This window comes from Filicampus tigris, chromosome 3 (assembly GCF_054856515.1).
Source record: "Filicampus tigris isolate MCC_2025a chromosome 3, RoL_Ftig_1.0, whole genome shotgun sequence".
Classification (NCBI taxonomy): Eukaryota; Metazoa; Chordata; class Actinopteri; order Syngnathiformes; family Syngnathidae; genus Filicampus; species Filicampus tigris.
In genome coordinates, this window is record NC_141219.1 from 13,385,582 (window position 1) to 13,409,004 (window position 23,423).

The window sequence follows — 23,423 nt, forward strand, 5'->3', positions numbered from 1 at the left end:
CAAAGCTTTGCTCACTTGGCAACACAGACTGTCTGGGTTGCCTTGAGATTTTTGTATCCTGCAGATTCAAAACACACAGCATGAGAACGCCTCCTCCTGGTCGTTCTTTTCTTCATATACACATTTTAGTCTTAACAGCGCTGAAGTGACTTGACATCAGTGTGAAAATGTCATTTAACCAGAAGCTTTGTGGCTTGTCAATATGCATTTGGGCAAATTTCCGTTTCAGAGACCATTGTGGCTCTTTAGATGCAAGTGGCAACAATTTTGACAATGTGTGTATGATGTACAGTATGTGGTTACATTTCATACAATGAAGCTACACAACATGGGTTGACCTTTTTTTAATGGACACTTTACTGAAAGAAGAGAAGCAGTAAAATGAGGCAATTGCAAAGCAATCATCCGATATTTTGGGGAGAATGTTTCAGCAGAGGTAAGGCAGCACAAGAGACTCTACCACTAGAAAGGTTGACAACCTTTGATCACTTCTCCCAAAGCGTGGGAGCACAAATACCGTAACTCCCACGAGAGCCTCTCGCTGCCACTTTTCCCCAAATGCAAAGTAAGTAAAACAAGTTACGCAACACAGTGACATATACGCACTCATTCTTTCTCTAACGTTCACTTTGGATTTCAGTAATGTACTGATTTGTAAAGTGAACGCTCAGCGTGTCAGTTGATGAGTTGGAGCCAAGTCGGTTCTTAAAAATGGTTGCCATTGGTCCAATAGGTGATCCTCGGAGCTACTAGGAAAACAAGCTTTGCCATTTATTTCCACAAGAACCTCCTTGTTTGTCATGTTGAATATAAGCTTGAAATACATTTTATGAATACCTTACACCACTATATCATTAAGGTGAGTCGAACCTGCTAAACGTGGCTCCTAACTGACAGCCAATAGAAAATGCCAGCCCAAAGGCGAGACAGCCAGTCCTATTAGTCCAAATGTTTGGCAGCTTAGTGATCAAAAACGCTTAGCTGAAATAGCGTTTTGGCCCGCCTCTGTTCCTGCCATTGCCGCCACTGCTTCTGCCATTCCCTCCCCCGCTTCTACGGAACCCATTACCACCGCGTCCACCAAAACTCCGGCCCCGTCCACCTCGGAAACTTCCTCCTCTATCTCCGCGGTTATTGTGTGGCTTCTCCTCAAGTTCAGGGAGCTCTGTGGCCACTGTCAGTTGCCAACGGCGACCATCTTTCCAGCCCTCCTGTTGGATAATGAGCAAGAGGTGGGATGAAAATTGTTAATGGCAATCCAATGACTAAACCATTCGACAAAATACAATGGTGCTTTGAATCACAAGTTTAATTCTTCCCAAAAGAATAGAAATGCCATAAATTCATTCTAGCACCACCCCCCCCCAAAAAAATGTTGTTTTTTCCAATGAAAAACTGCACTGTAGGCTATTGTACTTAATGAAAGCTTAGTAATTATTACAGTAAGCACAGTAAATACATACTGCATATAATTATGTATCAGGATTTCATGCTTCAATGCCAATTAAACATTGCTCTCCTTCTGGAGTGCATGCCTTGGCCACCAGGGGACAGTGTAATACACAGATTTGATGATGTAGCGCTTTATCTCGGTTAAAAACTTTGCTTTTCTTCCCTTCCCCAAACCTTTATGGTCTTCGCAACATTTTTTTTTTTTTTTACCTATTTTAGATACCTAATTTTATGTCTTTAAAAATGTTTTAACGTTTTCTGTTAATGTGTTTAAATGTTTTCAATGTATGGTTTTTGTTTTGAAATTCTGGTATGATACTTTTCTCTGCTTTGCTTGTGAATTTCATTAACTGTTATGTTTGTAAATTCTTTAAGGTGTTGTGTCTTGGCTAGTGTGAAGCACATTAAGTTGCCATGTGTATGAAATGTGCTATATAAATGAAGCTGCCTTGCCTTAGACCCTCACACTAAGCTGTAATATTGTTTTTGCAGAGGATAAAGAATATGCCTGTTAAGTGTTTTTGCAGAGGATAAAGAATATGCCTGTTAAGTATTGTATGCTGTCTGCATGTGTTGCTACCAATTGCGTTTAAAGTTTATAATGACGGCAAAGGATGCTAGTTTCATTAGCCCATCTATGGCATTTTGCAATGTATGTTAGCATTAAGCTAGCATGCTTAATATGAATAGCCTTTACAAGGGTCTAAAAAGGGTTTCACAGGCTCACAGTTGAGAATGATGAAAGTCAAAATAGTGATTAATCGTCTTTATGAATTTAGTAATATGCAATTCATGATAATCCTTTATCATCAAGAAGGTTCAAATTTCTAGTTGTTGGTGTTAGAGCAATTGAGGATGAAGTTAATGATTTGAAGCTAGCGTGATGCCTCGAAGGGCTGCAAACAAAGTCAAAGGAAAACAGGAAGTGCATTTTTGGCCTCTTTGAACTACAAAAAAAAAATGTTAATATTGCACACATTGTTCTTACCTGAAAGTCCTTGACTTTGCCAACTGGGACATCAAAACAAACGCCCTGTTGGAAACACATTTGATTAAATTATTACTAATGATTACATTAAATAAGTTGTATTTATTTTCAAATCATTTGTGTCAGCGTCTTGTCAGTGTGGGCGTATGTACCGTTTTCCCTTTAAGGAAGGTCATTCGATGGATGTGGTTTTCAACGTCCTCTCCCAGCTGTTCCTTGATGCTTCTCCAGGCAATACCCATATTATGCATCTCCTGGGAGCATAGCAACTGCATGGTGGTGTAACCCTGGGGCAAACAAACAGCAATGTCACATACTGTGAGCCAAACAACTAGTGATGATTAAAAAGCACAATTTGGTTATCAATTTAAAAAAATATATAGGTGAGTATTCAAGGGCTGCAACACGACATGAGCAGATTTATATGAACCTACAGCATCAGAGGTGAGCATTGAGCGCTGCTCCAGACTCGTCGCTCCAGAAATGTGCGCCAGGGCAGCAGCCAGCGCGTCCACTGCTCCTTTCTCCTCAATCAGCTTCTTGGCAGACTCTTTGAAGTATTCAACGGCTACCGCTGGAACTGAGTCCAGGAACCTAGACGGAAAAACAAAAATGGCCTCAAATCAGACAATTCCAGATGAGGCTGTGTTGTATTCCAACGCCGTAACTACTTTAAAGTATGCAGACACCAACACATTTGCCTTCATAATTGGAGAGGCTGTCTCCTATTGTACCCCGAACACACCTGAGAGCATCCTTGCTAGATGACTTAATGATGTCGTTGGCAGTGGGAACACCGACTCGTCTGAACGAAATGCCCTGCATCAAAACCAAACACATTCACTTTTAGCTTCAAAATTAAGCATTGCTTTTACTTAAAATTCCAGTGCGGCGTAGATTCTTCACAAGTTATTTAGCTACTTTCGGTTTAACATAGAACACGTACAGCTTTGTTTTCCACGTAGCGTAGCTGGTCCTCCTCTCTCCTCTGGTAGAAACAGATGCACATCCCGGTTCTTCCAGCTCTGCCAGTTCTCCCTGAGCGATGAATGTACGATTCCACATCCTAACAAGTGTAGATGAGAGGATGACAAGTTTTTCGTAAATGTGTATGGGAAAATAGCTCTTTAAAGTTAAACATGAAATGACATTTCATGTCACACCTTGGGTGGAGAACACTGAATCACGAGATCAACTTCAGGAATATCTAACCCACGGGCTGCCACGTTGGTAGCGACCAAAACCTCAAAGGATCCGTTCCTGAAGCCTTTCAAAGTCATTTCCCTCTGTTTCTGAGGAATGTCACCATGGAGGGACTGGGTACTCTGGAGAGATGACACACACCACAACATTAATGTGGCACGTCTGAAACAAACTAAACACTGTAAATGATTCATGAAAAAAAATTAAATCAGAAGGAAAAAAAAATGAGTGTGATGAGTGTGTCCTTTTACATAAATGCTCAAATTAGACTTGAGGTGTACTGCTCTGGGTCATTCCATTTTACGATTGGACACGGGACGCCTGGTTCACTAAAACCCCGCCTCTCCAAATGTGGCTGCCGCACCCCTTTCATGGTGTCGTCCTAAAGCAGACTGCTGTGCGCACCGCTCACAATGCGTTTACCTCACCTTTTATTATAAAATCGCTATGCGCGATAGCCGACACCAAAACAGAGCTGCAACAGCCTAAGGCAAAGCGCACACACGGCGGAACTCTCTCGGTAGGCTAACGTCCGCTCTCCCGTGAGTCGCATGATGCAGTCAAAAACTCGGTAATAACATTGCTCAGCAAAAATAACATCACGTGTTACCAACAACACGATACATATCCTAAACTTGTCACAGCCAAACACTCATTTTCACCACTTGCACATTTTGTAAACTAAAATGTAACAAAAAAATGAACAGTTCTTTTCACTCGACAGACTAGGTGCGAAAACAACCACTTCTCCCCAACTCCGGCACCTCAGAGAAAGTGGCCGTGTCTTTAGTCTGCATGGGCAATAGGAGGGTGGCTCCTCACTTCGTGACGTAGAAAAGTGAGGAACCAGTTGTTTTATTGGATTGGGAGGGGCTGGTGCTTAGAGAGCAGGAATATTCCGAGATAGGCGAGTGCCAATGTGCATGAGTGTGGATGAGCTCCTGTGTGTGTCTATTCTATTTTATTGTTCTCCCGGCATTCAAAAACCAGCTGCAAAGTGACTGTGACTCTCCTTTCCCACTGTCAGTGTAATTAAGTGTATGAGTAAAATCAGTGTCATAGGCATGAGATGCAAACTGGTGGCTGTGCATTACGTGCACGTCTTTCTTACCTGTTTAATGGATGTATTCAAGGAAAGTTCGTTGGCCTCTTTCTTCGTCTCGCAGAAAACGATGGTTCGGCCGTGGCTACCGCTATACACCTGGATCACGTCTCCTAAAACCGCCGCACGCTGTGACCAGTGGCATGCTATGGCCAGATGCTGCATAGAGTACAACATATTTATGCTGTTAAGTGAACGATTATGTTGCTGTTGCTCTGAAAATAGATACGACTACATTTCGTTGATCAACCATGGGGAAAATTAATAATCAATTAATTGTTTGGTAAGAATTAATGAAAACTTCTGTCTGTAACTCGTTTCCATGAGCAGATGAGTCGCCAAAACACAGATGTAGCTTCTCTTACTGATGTCATGTTGTTGTTCTTTAGACCACGGTCTTTGGCCCACCTTCACCATAACACTTGTCAACTTTTACCTTGAACCATTTGAACACACACCCACACTTACTTCCACAGTTGTTGCGGTTTTCTGTGTTTTCTTTCCAATCAGGTCAACACGCTTGCAATCGGGCTTCATGTATTTCTTGGCCACATCGTAGACCCATGGTGGGCAGGTGGCCGAAAACAGGAGAGTCTGGGGGTTGGCGTCGCCATCTGGTGGAACACAAACACAAGTAGGCGCTGTTGTCAAATATCATCATCTCAGTTTTCAGAGGTCAATTCATTCTTCATACTACAATGTTTAAATGTTACTTTAAAACTGCATTTAAAGCTATGCTATATTCATGGAACCCACTTAACTGATAATCACACTTTACAATTATAAAAAAATGCACGTTGGCCCACGTCTCAAAATGGATTGTACATATCATATTCCTAAAAAGGCATTTACATCACAGTTATGTCAGTGTAATAATCACTAATTCATGAGGTAGCCGAAATTGGTTATGCTGTCCTCGACAAATGCCATTAACGTTCACAGTGCTAAGCATAAATGAGTCATAGTAACTATGCTTTTTTTCCCCATTTCTCAGAGAACACAAACAATTTTTCTGAATGTTGATGATCAGCTTTAACCGGTTGTTGAATATTTTTAAATGTGGCTTTACTAGACTTTCAGCACTGTCCATCAAAATTGAGCAATAAATGAATACCTTTCTTATTATAGGAGGCGGATAGAATTTCCTCCACTTGCTCAGCAAATCCCATGTCCAGCATTTGGTCCACTTCATCAAGAACCACATGCTTCAGTTTTGTGAGGTTAAGTTTATGATTCTGGATGAGATCTTTGATACGACCAGGGGTTCCGACCAAAACATCGATCCCATTACGGATAGCCTCAGCTGTTTCATTGAAAAAAAAAAGAAATCACAACTGTTATCAGGATGACAACAGAAAGGCAAACATTTAAAAAGTTTAGCCACCTCCACCAAGAATGTATTGTTTTCATTGGTCTATGTACTATAGTTTGTTAATGAAGAAATACATGAACACTTGACACTCCAAAGGCCACAATGACAACATTTCAAAAACTTTCACTTTTGTCAACATAAATGAGTCGTGATTCAATCTTTGGGTATCTATGCAAGTGTAAAACTCGGCCCTTATTTAAATGAAGCCTTTTCAGCATCGGCAGATTTCGAAGAGCCACTGTTGTTTTCTTTAAACGGCAGTGGTATTTGAGGAGAAGTTGGGACTTTTACCACCATTTTAGAAAAGCGTTCTTACTTATAATAAATGCATACTTGTTCACGGAAGACTTACTCTGTGGGTTGTACGCGCTGCCTCCATAGAAACAGGAGATGCTCACTTTCTTCACAATGTCTTTAAAGTCCTTCGCGACCTGGATAGCCAACTCTCTGGTGGGAGCCAACACTAACACCTGCAGACAGATATGGGGAAAAAATATATAAATAACCCAAACATAGAACAGGTTCTGATCTGTCAGTGGTGAGGACACGGCAACAGCAATGATGATGATGGCTTTGATGAGTGTGCGCACCTTGGGGGGACGACCTCTTGGGCGCTCCAATCCATCCAACTGGAGCTTCTCCACCAGTGGGATGGCAAAGGAGAAGGTCTTTCCTGTTCCCGTGCGGGCTTGGGCAAGTACGTCATGCCCATCATATACGTGATCGAACGTCTGGACCTGAATATCAAACAGGTAGGAGACTCCTCGAGCTGAAGGCGCGAGAGAAGTGACAGCATTGGTGCACAGTAGCAAGTAAAAATAATCACTTAATCAAACTATAGCTTAATAAACCGGAATTGAATCAAAACACCGTTTTGTTTATAATTCCATGTAACAAGATACAGTAAATAGAGTGCCGCCATCTAGTGGTAACAATTTTTTGTTGCCTCTAACAAAGCCACAGGATTGTTCTTTATTTGCTTGCTGGACTTTGAATTCTTTAATCAAGAGCTAAATTCTAGTTCAAATACAGGTGATACACAGCCATGTAACAACTCAAATTAGTTTTTGACAGCGGTTTGGTGTGGTGAGCGTGAACGGAAACGTGATTGGTACCTTTTAGTTTTTGAATGGTGAATTGAGAGATTCTGAAGTTGGAGAAAGCTCCTTCTTTCTGCTCAGGTGTTTCTTCCTAAACAATTGAAACCCGTGGATTAAATACGAGTGCATTCAGAAGGGAAAAAAAAGGACTACATGTGAAGGTCAATGATATGAAAACTAAATTACTGCCAAAATTACATAAAGTATTTAGTATAAACAAAAGCTGTGAGAGTACTCAAACAGAATGACACATTCCTAACTTCCTATATGTTGTTTTATATATAAATATATAATTAGCAGTCTTACAGTTTCTTTTTCACTCTCACTGGTTGAGTCGTCTGACTGAGATGGTGTCTGGTTTGGGGTTGGAGCTGGTGTGTCGGGCATGGAATGTCCATTGAGTTCAGCTTTAATAATTGCTTTTGTTTGCTTCTTTTTCATCTAAACCCAAGAAATGTAAAATATTTAAAAATACAAAAACCTGACATGATTATACTGTAGTTCATTAGTAGCATCAATTGGTAAAAAGACTACACTTGTACTAACCTCCTCCTTGACTGCCTCTGTGCTCTTTTTCTTCTTCTTCTTTGGTGGCTCAGCAATATCAGTGTTGTCATTCAGGTCTGTGGCTTCTATGTGGCCATTAACTTGGTCCTCTGCCAGCTTGTCTTTTCTCTTTTTCTTTTTTGGTACAGGACATGCACAGTCCGGCTCCTCTTCTTCCTCCTGCATCATCTTCTTCTTCTTCAGTTTCTTGCCATCCTTGGATTTGATCTTCATGTTTTAGGAAAGAAAATTGAATTGCTTTGAGATCATTAGGCCACATATTTACACAAAAAATCAATACGCAGTACACTCAAGCACCATGGGTATCTGCACAATCTAAGAACATAATTTTCCCCTCTAGGCAAGGTAAGGGCAGCTTTATTTATATAGTGCATTTCATACACGAGGTAAATCAACGTGGCTTCACATAATTATGAGCACTTTACAACATTTAAATGCATTTACACAACAAAAGAAGACATTTAAAAGCAAAGTACAGAAATAAAAGGAAATACAACAGTAGAGAAAGTAAAAGAAAAATGTAAACATTTGTGAAACGTAGACATTTTGACTAGACGTTACTACACTTTTTCGGTCAGACTTGAAAGCCAAAAGAAATTAGTCACAGCACATAATACTCCAAACCAAAATATCATTGTTTTTAATCACAAAAAGACATGTTATGGTTTGTTCACAACATAAGACTCAGCAATGCTAAACATAGTTCTTGTTTTTTACTTTAATTTCTTTTTACAGGGATGCTTTTAAGGTCAGACTTCAAAACCAAAATACATTAGGTTTGTTCACAGCATATATCTAATTCAGGGGTGTCAAACTCATTTTTGTCACGGGCCACATTGTAGTTCTGATTTCACTCAGAGAGCTGTTATGACTGCCTTATACACAACTAAGTGATGGCTCATTAGTTTTCAGAAGCCAGAAGCCAGTAAATAGTTTGTTCAATGATTTCTCAATGTATTTTAAAGGAAGGATTGGTAACAAATGCTTGAAAAATCGAATATGTCATGTTAACAGTGAACACATTTAAAAAAAAAAAAAAAAAAAAAAGTCAAGTCAAAACATTGTCTTCGCGGGCCACATAAAATGATGCCATGGGCCGGATCTGGCACCCGGGCCTTATATTTGACACCTATGATCTTATTTGTTTTATAAAGTAAACAAAAACGTTTTGCGACGCTGGTAATACAAATTTGGTTTGTAATGCAAATAAGTATTGTTTTTACAGAAAATGTTTACTTTTACGTCAGAGTCAAAACAAATCAAATTTTTGTGTAACCTCGATTACGTTTAGAGCACCTTGACACGTACCGCTATAGCTAGGATGTACCAAATCCTAATATCTAATAACCACTAAACGCAAATACTTTTACTACTATTTATTTTATTTTTTTTCGAAAACTTAACATCGAACAACATCACAAGGTTGCGACGAAAACGCAGATCTTCTAGGGCTCGTGTCACGTTGCTTGAAGCCACCCGCACTCAACTTCCGGTCTCCACATGTTTTAAAGAACCGATATCGCTCACGTGGCCTTTCAACGTGATCGCCTTGCTAGGCTATACCGCTAATGAACAAGCTCAATTCGGCGGTTTCTGACTTTACATTGCTGTTATACGCAATGTCCATGACATTAATTCAGATGATGAAATTATATAAAGCGAATTTTGACAACGGTGTCACATTTTGACATTTGACAAGCCGCTAATCCACAATTTGACGTAGCATGCCGCGCCACATGTTGTCAAGTATGGAAGCAGTCGTGAACACGATGCACTTCACGAGCTATCCGGATTTAAGTCAGTCCGAGGCACGTTCTACTCACATTTGACGCTTTAAGGTCCGCGGTGGTGTCAATCTCTTCTTCCATGGCTTTGATAACTTGAACGATGCTTTTAGACGGCATTTCTCTCCCGGATGGAATCCCACTTTGTGGACACACAGGCAATCTCGCGACCACGCGGATAGAAAAGAACGTGCATGGTGCGTGCGCACCAGAAGACCAGAGCCGAGCATAGAAATAGACGTGATAGATACGGTTGGAGCATACTGTTAATTATTTAAGCAACTGTAGAAATGATTGATGCATATACTACACAGAATATGAATATTTATCTTGAAATCTACACTTTATAAAATATTTATGATAAATGTAGGCTGACACTCAGGGCCATCAGAACAAAATCTAGGCCCTATAGCCCTGAAGGGGCAGGGGGTGTTCACAGGGACCTACAACAAAATGCTTGGGGCCTCCATTAGGTCTTTCAATTTTCCCCCAGATCGACACCTGTGCATATGTATTCCGGCTGTAGTATCTGAAAATTTTCACGGTAATATTTTGTATATTGTAAAATACAAATAATCATACAATTAATATTTTTCTATGGAATGATTTTTACTTACTGAAGACAAAAATTAGGGCCTGGCAAGCCATAGCTCCTCAGGGAAACAAAGTGGCATCCAGGAATTTCAGACTTCCCAGAGCACCACACAGGCTGGCCCCATAAAACGCTTGGCGGATGTATAAATCTGAAGCATTATTCCCGTTCAGATGTCTCTGCGTCTAGTGAGGTTCATGATGGATACCCACGCACATTGCACAATGTACATAAATGCCCATTAGGAGGCATATACATCACCTGAATCTTCTGAGTATCACAAAGGTGTGCTGTTTTCACCCACAAATCATTATGTGTGCGCTGTTGCAATTCAACTCCATGAACTGTGTATTTTGTTAATAGTACACTCGCCAAGGTTCGGTGATGAAAATGTTGTTTCCATGTTTGTAAACACATTGTAGCCAAATACGCCACAATTCTTCACTTATTAAACAACGTTTGTACAGTAGTTGGGTCTGTAGTTTGCACTGCCCTACATTATAGAGCTGTTTCAAATATTCTGTTTTGTGGAAATTAATATAATAATCAATATATATAAGAAATATTGCAAAAATAAACTTTTAACTTCATCGCAAAGCTATTTTTGAATGTTGTAGAGAATGATTTGGATGACAATGAATTGTTGTCTATTGCTATTTTTTGTTTTGAATTTTTTGAGTCTGCATAAAATGTAAATAGGTAAATCCAGCTACATGTTACATTTGAAGGAGGAGGAAATACCAGTCTTAAATAAGCTTTAGCTTCTGCCTGTGCCATTCTGTCACTGATATTTTGACTGTGACTGTGTCATATTGTGTATATTGTGGAATGTACTGGATGATGACAGAATAAACAATGTGCTACTACCACTACTACTATTTCTATCTTTTGTATTAAATTGTGTTATACTAAAGGAAATATTGACATTTATTGTCGTGTGAAAATGGCTTTTGACGCTGGACGTTTCCCAGTTAACCTGATGAGCTACTTGCGGAATGAATGGTTTCAGCTAATGAGCACATCTTTCATAGGGATTATTTATTAATTATTCATCTGAGATGAGGCATTAAACTCAGTAAATATCGACAGTGTGGCAAAACCTCTTGGATTGTTTTCAGAAATAAACAAGGTTCCGCTTTTCTTGATTTCCTTATTTGTGGATTACCATGACCATGAATGAGAATCTACACAGACAAAGAAAAACGCAATTTTTACCAAAGGCACTGGTATTTTTATTGATAATGTGACAGTACGAAAAAAAGACATAGGCAAATATGCTATTGGGTTAAGGATATGAGTATTAAATTCCTTTTTTTTCCTCTTTTTTTTTTTTAATGTCTCCATCAGGTAATAACTAAGCAGTGTTAAATGAGACTCCGGGGTGCACCACAGGATAGGCCCCGCACACCCCCAACCCTGAGGATTGAATGTCTAAATATCCCACAATAGAATAAAAAAAAAGTCATTTGCCACACTGAATGCTTTACTTATTACATTGTATGTATACGGTTATGGTTTATTTTTATTTGTGAAAGTACTTCCACAGAAGGACAATTTATGTTAATTCAGTACTTGCTTCACATCTAATAGTATAACATAAACGAAACAAAATGTTTAGTTTACATGTCTTTTTATTAACTCAATGTAAATCTGCTGCAACACATGTAGAGAATGCCACAACTTTTCCCCACAAATCAAAGACTCCCCCACAAGCATGAACCCACAGTGTCCTTAAGCGTAATACTGCAAGTTGGCCTTCTTCTTGGCTTGCACCTCCAGGATTCCCTCCATGTAATCTTCGTGGTTTAGCTCTGTGGCTCCACGCCGCAACGCGATCATACCCGCCTCCACGCACACGGCTTTGCACTGGGCGCCGTTGAAGTCGTCGGTGCAGCGCGCCAGCTCTTCGTAGTTGACGTCGGGGCTGACGTTCATCTTGCGGGAGTGAATCTGCATGATTCGGGCTCTGGCCTCCTCATTTGGCATGGGGAACTCGATCTTCCTGTCCAGGCGGCCTGAACGCAGCAGCGCCGGGTCCAAGATATCCACTCTGTTGGTAGCTGCAATCACCTGAAAGTGTGGACAAGATGATGTTATTATCGCTATATCACTATTATATTACACTTCTACAGCTAAAAGCTATCAGGGCATTCAAACTGAAATGTACATGTACATTTGGGTGCTTTTGTTTTTTCAATCAAAGCAGCTGTATAGGTGTAATGTAAGATGAATTTAAAGTAATAATAACCTGTTTTGGGACCAGAGTTTTTTGTACAATCATAGGTTAAACTATGCATATAGGCAATTCTAAACTTTGGTTGGGGGTGCTTTTTTCTGCTGTCCATGGCCACGTTGAGTCCCTATACTTTGTTATCTCTGCCATGGCTATTTTTTTTCTACACAGCTTTTGATTTGGTGTGCAAAAGGTCCTACTGATACTTTATGAATGATCACTATGTTTTCTAAATACTCTAGAAAGTTCAGATTTATTGTCTGTTTCTAACTCATGGCTTGGCTCAAATGTGTTCTGTATCACATGTGAGCTTCTAAAACGGAGTCAAGCATAGTTTTCCAAAAAGACCTCATCAGTGATGGGACATTGTGATTTCAAAGGACTGTTGTAGAAGTGATCATTTGAAAATGTAAACATCTGCAGAGATTTGTAGAAATCCTGTGTTGCACGTTGATATTAAACTGTTTCCTACCTTGTTAAATCATTGTTAATTATTGCGTTAAATCATTAACATGATCACTGTCTTCACACAGATGGATATCATTAATTTTAATAATAGCGAAGATGAATTTGAGCAGATTATTTCAGTGGAATCAAACCTGTAGGCTTTCCCCTTAAATCAGTTCCCAAGAAGTAGCTCTCAATTTCAGAAAAATGAGTAAACCCTAATTTTAAATCTTGCAGTCTGATTTACTGTTCTGAGCAGCATTACCTTGACTTGCATGTTGGGTTGAAATCCATCTAGCTGATTGAGAAGCTCCAGCATGGTCCTCTGCACCTCCCTGTCTCCCGCCTTCTCACTGTCAAATCTCTTGGTACCAATGGCGTCCAGCTCATCGATGAAGATGATGGACGGGGCCTTCTCCTTGGCCAGGGCGAAGGCATCTCTCACCAACTTGGCTCCGTCTCCGATGAACATTTGCACCAGCTGTGGGCCAGCCAGCTTCAGGAAGGTTGCTTTTGTCTGAGCCGCACAGGCCCTAGCTAGGAGGGTCTTCCCCGTTCCAGGTGGTCCATACATCAGAACTCCTTTTGGTGGCTGGATGCCCAGGTTTTCAAACTTTTCCTTGTGGTTCATGGGCAGGACGATTGCCTCCACCAGCTCCTGGATCTGCTTGTCCAGCCCTCCGATGTCGCTGTACTGCTCTGTGGGGCGCTCGTCAACCTCCATAGCCTTGACTCGGGAGTCATATTCGGTGGGTAAGGTCTCCAGGATCAAGTAGGAGTCTTTGTTGACACCCACCAGGTCTCCGGGCTTCAACTTCTCGGCGTCCACCAGCCCGATCACCGGCAGGAAGTAAGTCTGCCGAGTGGATGTCTTGATGACGGCGCATTTTCCCTTTCTCTGGGAATCCAAGTCCACATTAGCCCCGTCTTCCTCTTGGTCGTTGGGGTCCACATCCAGCAGCTCGATCACGTTCGACACGAGATATGGCAGGGTTTTGTTCACCTTTATCTTCTCCGTGTTTTCCTTAATTTTATCTTTCATAGCCTGCAGTTCGTGGGTCACCCTCAGAACTTCACTCTTCATGATCTTGATCTCGCTATCGAGGAGTCGAGTTCGCTGAACTATCTCCTCCGTAGACATTTTTAACACCTCTTCACCGATTCCATCTTCCACTTCGTCCCAAACTGATTTGTCACTCAGCGACGCCATCTTGAGTTTGTCTGCCGTGACCTATGACACCGGAAGATAAAGTTTGCTCTTCCGGAAGTCGCAAACTCACGAGAGTTACCGGGGGAATCTGTGGGAGCTAGTACGTAGAAGATGACACCAACTGCAAGCTAAAGACAATACGATTGTGTGTCGATTCCGCGTAAGTTGGCAGGCAAAATTGAAGGCATGTGTTTGTTTTCTGTGGGTAGGGGCTGCAGCACGTTTAATCTAGTGAGTGGTGTTAGCTGTTGTTGCTAACAGTAGCTCATCGGGTAGCTACCGCCACCTGAGTAGAAAGTACAGATATCCGTTGTCAAAGGTAGGGAGTAAAAGTTAAAAGTCGTCAAAAATAAATACTCAAGTAATTGGAGTACAGTAAAGAAATATTTGCTCTTTGTTACCTCCCGCCACTGGTTGTAATTGCCTGGTTCCATATCAAACATTTCCACGCAGTGTCCTGGTCGACTTCCCCCCAGAAAAGTGTTTCTCCTGCTCATCAAACTACTGGACGCGCAACTTTTGAGCGTTTGCCGAGCCGGTGTGTGCGTTTCTGTTCCCTGGGGTGATCAGTTAAGAGGATGGATCAGAACAACAGCATACCAGCCTTTCAGGGGCTGGCCTCCCCTCAGGTAACATCATTTAGATTTAATGTTACTTTCTGATGACACTGACATTAATTTCTACTCCCTCACATATCATATGTACAGTATGTCTTTGTAATACATATTTTTAAATGGCGTTTATGCTGTCCATATTATGGACACCCGTTTGACAATTTTTTTTTCAATTTGACTTAGGGGAAAATGAACACAGTCAGTGAGTGTGCCCTTCATGGAATTTCTATATGCATTTTCATACCATTATTTTCCTGGATCTGATTAGATTGTGCTAACAGTAATACAACCAAGGCGGTTTGATAAGATTCAAGATTCTTTATTGTCCCCAAAGGGGGATTTGTGGTGCAACAAACAAACAGTCCACGGACGCAAACAACAATGACAATAAAAAACTCAATAAGAATAATAGCTCGACAAGAAAACAGGTTAAATGATAAAGTGACCACAGTAAGTGCAGTGTGCCTTAAAAAATCAAAAGACGAAAACTAACTTGTTCATCAATTCATTTAGGGTTGTTTCAACGGCCAATGGCCACAGGAACCCAGGAATTTTTAGGCCTACCTGTTTTACTCCTGGGCATGCAAAATCTGCTCCCAGCCCAGAAGGAAGCAATTTAAATTCAGATGCCAGGAGATGAGTGGGATCAAATAAAATCTGCCTTGCATTTTTTTGAGCGACTTGTTCTTATGTAAAAGGTTGATGTCCACCAGTGAAGTGCCAATGACTTTTGTACACGTAGTGTTTTATGTTAATGAATTGATTAACACTTGTGTATTATGGCCTTTTTATTGTTTATTATTTATTGTTTCCTAAAGGGATTTGTTACAGCTCTAGCTGTTATGAAATGCGCTATATAATTAAAATTGTATTGTATGTAAACTCTATCATGTGTTTGTATAACACAAATGGGAAGTACTTGCTTTGTGCCTGTATACATTCTCATAGATGTATTAGCAGATATATATATTTAAAAAAATCTCACCTCACTGATTGACAGCAGATGGATCTTATTATAAATTCAATTTATGCTCCAAACATTACAGTTTGTGGTCTTTGGCATGACATTATGCTCGATCAGCCTAAATGTTGGCTTTATTTTGTTTGTTTGTTTTTTGCAGGGTGCCATGACACCAGGAATACCCATCTTCAGTCCCATGATGCCATATGGTTCAGGCTTGACACCTCAACCCGTTCAGAACACAAACAGCTTATCCATACTGGAAGAACAGCAGCGACAGCAGCAGCAACAGGCGCAACAAGCACAGCAGGCCAATGCAGGTAACATGACGCGCGATCATTTTTGCATCCCCTTTGAGATGTGTATTTATTTAATCAAGCAGACAACAAACATGAAGAATACAAATGCGTTCTCGACCTGTGGTTGGAGAAGTTCAGAATGCTGAGAGGAGAAACTGTTTTCCAGGCCTTCCAGGAACTTCGGGGCAGGCTCCTCAACTTTTCCATTCCCAGGCAGTCACAGGCTCAACTACCACAGCGCTTCCAGGGAACACGCCACTGTACAACACTCCAGTGACCCCCATGACCCCCATCACACCAGCCACACCAGCCTCAGAGAGCTCTGGAATTGTGCCACAGCTACAGTATGTTTCAAAATTAAGAGAACAAATTAAGGACTGTGTCATCATTTCTTGTATCCATGTTGGAAATAGAGCTATGAACTTCAATAACATTTCATAAACATCACAAAATCTATGATTCTTGAATCTCATCAACCATTTTCTCTTATCACCACCAGAAACATTGTGTCAACAGTTAACCTAGGCTGTAAACTGGATTTGAAGACCATTGCACTGAGAGCCAGGAATGCTGAGTACAACCCCAAGGTAAATCTCATTTCAACTTGACTGTTGTAGAGCAGTGCTTCTCAACCTTTGTTTTTTTTTTAGCCTGGCAAGGCACATATTTTACATTAGGAAAAACATACCACCACATATGTCTCAAAATGTGTTTACGTTGAAATAATGATCTTGTCTCAATTTACTTAGAAAGAGAAATCTGAGCCTTGTTCTGTCAATATATGCCAATGGCATAGATGGATAAACAAATACATTTATTGAAAGTAACTAATTTGCTGAACAGTTAGATGAAATTGGATCATTTCCTGCAACACACCTGATCCTTCATAGCACACGAAAGTGTTGTGGCAGTGGTCAACAATAACATAGTTACATCGCTTCCTCTGTTTTAGCGTTTTGCTGCAGTCATCATGAGAATACGAGAACCCCGCACCACAGCTCTCATTTTTAGCTCTGGGAAGATGGTTTGCACAGGAGCAAAGAGGTGAGAAGACATTATCTGTTCAAGTGCAACAACACCTTTTCATATCCCTTCATCTGAATCTCACATTGAGTCTGCTGCTGTATTCCTAGCGAAGAGCAATCGCGGTTAGCGGCCAGGAAGTACGCTCGTGTGGTGCAAAAGCTTGGTTTTCCTGCCAAGTTTTTGGACTTCAAGATTCAGAATATGGTGGGCAGCTGCGATGTGAAGTTCCCTATACGTCTGGAAGGCTTAGTACTCACGCATCAACAGTTCAGCAGGTCAGTTTAACTGGAACATAGTGAGCCAGCAACGCTTCATGATACTGCAACATCCAACAGTCAGATGACAAAAAAGCATCGACAACATCTATATTAGATTAAAACTTAACAGTTGAAAGTGTTCATTATGAATTATTATTGCCATAGGTCATTTGCTTTGAGCCTTTTTCATCAAACTGCATTGTTTTATATTCTTGCAGCTATGAACCTGAGCTATTTCCAGGGCTGATTTATAGAATGATCAAACCCAGAATCGTCTTGCTCATCTTTGTTTCTGGCAAGGTGGTATTAACAGGTAAGATCTGCTCTTCAGCAGTCATTTTTCATCTCGCCAATCTGAACGCAGTCTCACACTCCTGGAGATTTAGAAATATACAGTTTGAAGTAAGGGTCAATGTGTTTCACTGTTTTTTCAGTCATTGAAGTCCACATTCAAATGTTTCATTTTCTTATGTTGTTTCTTTTGCGTTTGTGTCAAGGTGCAAAGGTGAGAGGCGAAATCTATGAAGCGTTTGAGAACATCTATCCCATCCTGAAAGGTTTCCGCAAGACGACGTAGACCCTTAATGCCTTCCTCCCCAACCGTGACTTTTAAAAAAAAATGTTGTCATTTTAATGTGTTCTGACATGACACACTAGCGGTGAACTGCAGTTTGGACAGTTGTGCAAGTGTGACTTTTTTTTTATGTTAAAAAATTCTATCTACAACTACATGTTCATATGATAATTTCCACATTATTTTTTTAATTACACGTCCACACTTGTTTTCACTAGTTTTAAAGATTTTTCAAATCCTTGTACATAAGTGTGGGAAAAAAAATGTTACGACTGTTTTGTTTTGTCTTTAAGCGTTTTTAAATAGTTTTATAGATTGCGTTTTTTTATATATCAATTTCTGTTCGCTTATACAGTGAAGTAGTTTCTTTGGATCTTTTGTTTTTTGCTTATGTTTCAGTTTATGATGTATAGTTACTGGCAGATGCTGGATTTGTGTGTCAAATTTTGGAAGAGTCCTATCAAATCGTTCAAGGTTTCTGTATCAAAATGTTTAAACCCAACCTTGACAAGTTCCAATTTAAATGGTTATATTGTTTGATTTTTGATTGATCGTCTGGTGGTCACGGTGATGACTTACAGGAACCTTTTCAATTGGCCTGTAGGCTAACTGTATCATCTAAAATCATATCACAAACATCTGTTAGTCTATTGAAAGAAACATCAAAAGGCAGCCTCATGCTCAATGCTCTCATACAATATATTAAACTTTAAATAGTGTGCCTGCACTTGACATGAGCACATGCTCTTGAAATGTTAGCAGTTACCTTTTCTTTTTTTTTTTTTAATTTGCTCTTAATGTGTTTCCAAACTTCAAAGTCAAATGCTTTATTTGATATCAAAAATGCAGTTTGGAAATTTTTCCATGTACAATAAATCTGTACATAGTGGCTCTTGTGAAAGCTTCCTTTTTTAATTGTAAATGACCACATCTGATGACCATTTTCTACAGTTTGGTTTTATTTATTTTTTAAAACACTTGGTAACTAGGTCCCTCCCTTTAACCAAGCAAACACCAGTCAAGTTTAGTATCTTAACTCTAGTGTATGTGCATATTCTGTGTGGGACTGCTGGAAAATGCAGGTAAAGTAATATGGGAAGATAAGGCACAAGGCCTTACGTTCTTTTCACTAATCATTAACTCAGTAAGCTGTACAAACAGTATAGGTAGCTGGGGATGGTAGCGCTGTAAACCCTTTGAGATGTGGACAGACTGGTGTTATTCACATTCATAGCAGTACGAACTACGAAGACACAAATGATGCTCGCTGCCATGCCCAAGTCAGAGATACACAGGAGGTCCTTAGTTTGATGATTGTGTTCATATAGCTGCGATGTAACCACAACTTATCGCAAGATAGAATGTGTCAGTCTACCGCTAACAAGAGTAGTTGAGTCAAAATTAACAGTAAATACTTGGAAAAACTTCTGTGCCATAAATGCGCAACAAGCTGAATGTGCACTTTTGTGCCGCCTGACAACATAGGTTGTTGCTACACAAAGTACTTCATTACGTGCAGTTCGTTATTATCAAAGTGTATGTCGGTAGTAGCTGTGTATGGAAAATAAGGTGCCGATATACAGTAAAATGAACATCAGCCAAGGCCACAGAGATATTATGGTTGTTTAATTTGACTTTGCTGGTCTGTGCTGAAGTCCTGCTTCCATATGAACTCAAGGCAGTATTGATCGCCGTGGTTACAGCTGACTGAGCAGGTGAATATAGCCAGAGTCCCCCAGTCAATACTGGCACCTGTTGAGTCCACACATAGACTATTCAGCAGCTGGGGCATCACCTTAATGAGTGCATAGAAAACACAAAGTTGAGAATTTGAAGGGGTCAATTAACACTTTTAACATAAAAGACCATTAAAAAAAAACCAACCTGAAATTCAAAGATTCTCTTGGCGCCACAGGTGCATGCTGGGATATCTGCATCTGAAGGGATGTGCTGCAAAGAAACCCATAAAGGAGAGCCGCCCCGACTGTAACGCAACACCTGTACGAAGAGAAAAAAAATGACCAAATCAGTGTGGCCTTTGTCTAACAAGGCAGCTGCAGTCGTTGCAGAGAATTTTAAACCTGCTGTGGCTCAGGTGCAATCTTCTTTTTAAAGCGCTGAAATTCTTTGTTGTCCTCAGTCTCATGCAGAGCCATCTCCTCCAGGTCTGTCTCTGCAAGCACTAAAGTAAAATGCAAAAACATCACTGCAACTCCTCAGAATATTACAAATATTTTTGTATTATTTACACTACTAAACATGGTTATGGCTCAGGAAGCAAAACGGTACTGTGTAGAAAACAGATGAGAATCCAGATTTCAGTCAACTTGTTTTGCTATTATAGTTGTTGAAAAAAAAATCAATGCCTCAACATTAATTGAATGTCAGAGGTTAAGGTGGAAACTGCTATTTCTAGTCCTGTAGGTCAGTAACCATTGTGCCATGAGAGATCATTGTCCCCCATTACATTTTGGCAAAAATTATTTACTACAAATATTGCATTTTGCTCATCCATCTATGCCAACAAAGTATAGGAACAGGCAAAAACAATTAAATGCTCTTCCACTAGATGGCAGAAGATAGTTAAGATGTGTGCAGTATACTGTACCCAGTTGACATTCGTGCAAAAGAATAATAAATATTCAACTAAACAGGCCCAGATTTCATACTTAAAAGTACAAATTGAGAATAGAGACAAAAATCATCATTTCAGTTTACGGTACTTTTTGTGATATTTTTGTGTGGTGGCGTGCCATGAGATTTGTATAATTTAAAATATATATATATATATGTCTCTGAACAGTGATAACATTTATGGCACATTTGTACAGTAGAAGTTAACACCAGAGTATGGAAGTGCTTACTTTCTTCCAAGGAGGGACAGTCTGCACTGGTCTGAGTGACGGCCATCTCGTCATTTCCTTCGCTGCCCTTATCATTGTCCTCCTCTTCCTCTGGCTCGGTTAAAAGCTCAAACTCCGGGAAGAGAAATGGAGAGGCTGCAGTTTCTTTACAGCCTCCGCACTTCTTCTTGTGTGTGTGCTTCCAGTGAAGCGTCTGGTGGTGCTTCCCGCAGTAAGTGACAGCGTGGCAGCGAGAGCAGGCTTTGTTGCCGGGACAACCGCACACCCAACATAACTTCACTCCAGATGCAGGCATCATGCTCTGGTCCGGATCCAAGTCACAGGGGGGTTCATCCTCTGAAGATGTTTAGGGATAGAGGTGGGATAACGTTGATGATTGCTCTATTCCCTCAAACAGTGGCTGTCCCTCTAATACACGTGTCAAGCTCAAGGCCTGGGGGCCAAATCCATCCGGGAAAGAAAATATGTCCCAAAATAGAAATTTCCCTTCACTTTTTACAAATAAAAAAATCATTTCACCCCACTAAATCATTCTTAATATACATTGAATAATAGTATCTTTGTAAACAAAGATAATATTATTCAACAAATTGTAATTTACTGGTAACATTGTTGAATATCATTCCACACAAAAGGTTTCATCAACGCTTCCCACCATCTCCCCTTGAATTGCCCCTGAACACTATTTGCATAAACAAAGAAAATGTGCTTCCAATGACAATTCCTCATAACCTTTTTACCAGAAGGCCATTAATAATACATATTCAGTAAGCCAATATTCCAAAGTCATTAACTTTCATATTTCAATCCACAAACCTGCTGGAGGGTCGTTGGAATAGAACTCATTCCTCCGAGGAAGCTGACTTCTGAAAACTAGTGAAAAGTGAAAAATAACATTGTCATTACTGTACTCTGTTAGGCGATCAAAAAGGTAACATCACTACCGTGTCCACGTACCTTTCACGCTGCGGTTGTCATTGGGAGTGTAGCACTCTGGAGTTTTACAACAAAACACAAAGAGGGTTCTGTGGAAACTTCTGTCCTGACCGGAGATTGGAGCGTACACCTGAGGAAGATTGATCCGCGGTTTTGGTTTACAACATTACAATGGCACGAAAAATTTGAATTAAAAAAAATCAGCAGTCCACCCCCGCCTCTGGTTACGAACCTGCAGCAAAAAGGCCATCGGCAGGCGGCATGTCTCGCACTCCAGTCTGGGCAGCGACGGCGGGCCTCGCTGGCAAAGCCACGCCGGTTTGCCGCCAACTTTACTGGGGAACTGCGGCGAGCGAAGCCTCCAAGGCTCCGCGTCGTCCAGGAAACCCAAAACCACCTCCGATGAAGACATCAAGTCTACCTGCTACAATAAAAACTGGAGGCTGCGCTCGACCGGAACTATGGCGCTTGTCAACACATGTGTGGTCCATTGGGGAATTATGTCCGTGTAGAAACACTGGCAAGCATTCTTGTTCATTCCGCCATCAATGCTCTTTCTCGGATTTATTATGGGCACGCAACACGCATAACGTAAATCTAAACCTATTTACAGTATTAGTTGGCGCCCTGAAAATATCCACATAATTTCAGCCTTATCGTGATGATAGCTATAAAGTTTGACAGGCTTTTTCTCTGCTGGTTCAGACAAGGGATCTCATACGGTTCAGGGCCAAGGAGGGCCTAGCTGAAAAATGGAGAGGTGAGACATACTTTTCCAATTAATTATTTTGTTATTTGTTGTTATTTTTATTTTTTTAAGTTTCAGTGTGAATAACCATGACCTGTTTAACAGAGGGTAACCAAATCTCATTCAAGTGATGTAAATTTAATATCGACCCTCATGAGGATAAGCGGTTCGGATAATGGATGGATGAATGGATTTATCTGTTGTTGCCAGCTGACATGCACTTCATTCACCAACATGGCTGTGAACAGAGAGGAGCTATGTTTGCAAAAGCACAGTCAGTGTTGCCAACTTAGAGATTTGGGCATTAAATGTTGTTACTTTTCTGACTGCACAAGGAACTAATGCTTTGTTTTGTTTTGTTTGGTCTTGTTTTGTTTTTAACTAACAAGTTTAATTCACACGAATGAGCTGAACATTGCCAATGACATAATACTGCTCATTCATAAGTTGCAAAAGCAGTTTTTATTGACATTTTGGAAACTTTTGATCAGAGGTATGTGCTTCCAAGCCACAAATATTTTGCCATTAACACCTTGACTCCAGGGATGGCACTGCCGCTACACCAGGGCAAAGGGGTTCTGTAGCCCCCTCAAAAATCTGTGTAGCCTCAGTTAAGCCCATACAGCATTTTTTAAAATACTGTATTCTAAAATTTTTTTTTTTTTTTACTCAGGTCCCCCTATGTATCGGTCAAGTCCCCTTTTGCCCCATGACAGAAAAAATCCTGGAGTCGTGCCTGCTTGCTTCACAACTCTACATGAGAAAAGTGTGTGAGACCTATAAATGTGATGATACGTCACAATTAATTTCAACATTTGTTTGCACCAAAGTGAAATGTTTGGAAAACTGGTTTAGTATGATTGTTTTTTGGTGCACCAACCCGTCCCCATATGTACAGTTTATATGCATTTTAAAAAAATAAGGGAAAAAAAGAATACAACATAATTTATTTATTTTTATTTGTTTTCTTTTTAAGTGACATCCCAGAACCATTGTGCTATGTAGTTTCACAAGCTACAGTAAAAAGTGTCACAACCCTGTGTAACTCCCCTCTACACTCTTAGACCAATTAAAGTAGTTACATGCAATAGAGA

The 23,423-nt window shown here is 40.4% G+C and overlaps 4 protein-coding genes across 5 annotated transcripts; 1 reads left to right on the forward strand and 3 right to left on the reverse strand.

The window, feature by feature from the left end:
- Nucleotides 1–329: 329 nt before the first annotated feature.
- ddx21 (DEAD (Asp-Glu-Ala-Asp) box helicase 21) lies at nt 330–9,780 on the reverse strand. The gene is made up of 16 exons (XM_086026423.1): nt 9,608–9,780; nt 7,764–7,991; nt 7,524–7,658; nt 7,233–7,308; nt 6,708–6,886; nt 6,470–6,587; nt 5,860–6,048; nt 5,214–5,359; nt 4,755–4,904; nt 3,604–3,765; nt 3,387–3,506; nt 3,186–3,259; nt 2,875–3,034; nt 2,593–2,727; nt 2,441–2,485; nt 330–1,211 (listed from the first exon to the last, which is right to left on the reverse strand). Exons 1-16 carry the CDS (start codon nt 9,686–9,688, stop codon nt 978–980), a joined length of 2,232 nt encoding a protein of 743 aa, XP_085882549.1. The 5' UTR covers nt 9,689–9,780; the 3' UTR covers nt 330–977.
- Nucleotides 9,781–11,773: 1,993 nt separating this feature from the next.
- Nucleotides 11,774–14,518, reverse strand: psmc3 (proteasome 26S subunit, ATPase 3). The gene is made up of 3 exons (XM_086026276.1): nt 14,452–14,518; nt 13,106–14,071; nt 11,774–12,230 (listed from the first exon to the last, which is right to left on the reverse strand). The coding sequence occupies exons 1-3, from the start codon at nt 14,491–14,493 to the stop codon at nt 11,892–11,894; spliced, it is 1,347 nt and encodes a 448-aa protein (XP_085882402.1). The 5' UTR covers nt 14,494–14,518; the 3' UTR covers nt 11,774–11,891.
- On the forward strand, nt 14,068–18,670 carry tbp (TATA box binding protein). Of its 2 annotated transcripts, none has more exons than XM_086026278.1 (9): nt 14,068–14,210; nt 14,504–14,679; nt 15,786–15,945; nt 16,091–16,268; nt 16,424–16,511; nt 16,877–16,968; nt 17,058–17,225; nt 17,426–17,520; nt 17,705–18,670. In XM_086026278.1, the coding sequence occupies exons 2-9, from the start codon at nt 14,629–14,631 to the stop codon at nt 17,782–17,784; spliced, it is 912 nt and encodes a 303-aa protein (XP_085882404.1). In that variant the 5' UTR covers nt 14,068–14,210; nt 14,504–14,628; the 3' UTR covers nt 17,785–18,670. The 2 variants fall into 2 exon arrangements, with proteins under 2 accessions (XP_085882404.1, XP_085882405.1); XM_086026279.1 differs by lacking the exon at nt 14,068–14,210 and adding an exon at nt 14,217–14,369.
- A 716-nt stretch (nt 18,671–19,386) lies between these two features.
- On the reverse strand, nt 19,387–22,123 carry pdcd2 (programmed cell death 2). Its single transcript, XM_086026277.1, has 7 exons — nt 21,814–22,123; nt 21,603–21,711; nt 21,462–21,518; nt 20,646–20,981; nt 19,863–19,963; nt 19,666–19,779; nt 19,387–19,576 (listed from the first exon to the last, which is right to left on the reverse strand). Exons 1-7 carry the CDS (start codon nt 21,991–21,993, stop codon nt 19,397–19,399), a joined length of 1,077 nt encoding a protein of 358 aa, XP_085882403.1. The 5' UTR covers nt 21,994–22,123; the 3' UTR covers nt 19,387–19,396.
- Between the last annotated feature and the right edge of the window lie 1,300 nt (nt 22,124–23,423).

Coding starts and splice junctions, on each gene's coding strand:
- pdcd2 (XM_086026277.1), bottom strand. CDS start 21,993: ATGTCTTCATCGGAGGTGGTTTTGGGTTTCCTGGACGACGCGGAGCCT. Junction 21,519..21,602: donor TGACAACCGCAGCGTGAAAG/GTACGTGGACAC, acceptor ACTTTTCACTAG/TTTTCAGAAGTCAGCTTCCT. Junction 19,780..19,862: donor TTGCACCTGAGCCACAGCAG/GTTTAAAATTCT, acceptor CTCTTCGTACAG/GTGTTGCGTTACAGTCGGGG.
- psmc3 (XM_086026276.1), bottom strand. CDS start 14,493: ATGTTTGATATGGAACCAGGCAATTACAACCAGTGGCGGGAG. Junction 14,072..14,451: donor ATTACAACCAGTGGCGGGAG/GTAACAAAGAGC, acceptor CCGGTGTCATAG/GTCACGGCAGACAAACTCAA. Junction 12,231..13,105: donor AACCCAACATGCAAGTCAAG/GTAATGCTGCTC, acceptor CCACACTTTCAG/GTGATTGCAGCTACCAACAG.
- tbp (XM_086026278.1), top strand. CDS start 14,629: ATGGATCAGAACAACAGCATACCAGCCTTTCAGGGGCTGGCCTCCCCT. Junction 14,680..15,785: donor AGGGGCTGGCCTCCCCTCAG/GTAACATCATTT, acceptor TGTTTTTTGCAG/GGTGCCATGACACCAGGAAT. Junction 16,512..16,876: donor ATGCTGAGTACAACCCCAAG/GTAAATCTCATT, acceptor CCTCTGTTTTAG/CGTTTTGCTGCAGTCATCAT.
- ddx21 (XM_086026423.1), bottom strand. CDS start 9,688: ATGCCGTCTAAAAGCATCGTTCAAGTTATCAAAGCCATGGAAGAAGAG. Junction 6,588..6,707: donor CAAGAGGTCGTCCCCCCAAG/GTGCGCACACTC, acceptor ATCTGTCTGCAG/GTGTTAGTGTTGGCTCCCAC. Junction 2,486..2,592: donor CCTTCCTTAAAGGGAAAACG/GTACATACGCCC, acceptor TGTTTCCAACAG/GGCGTTTGTTTTGATGTCCC.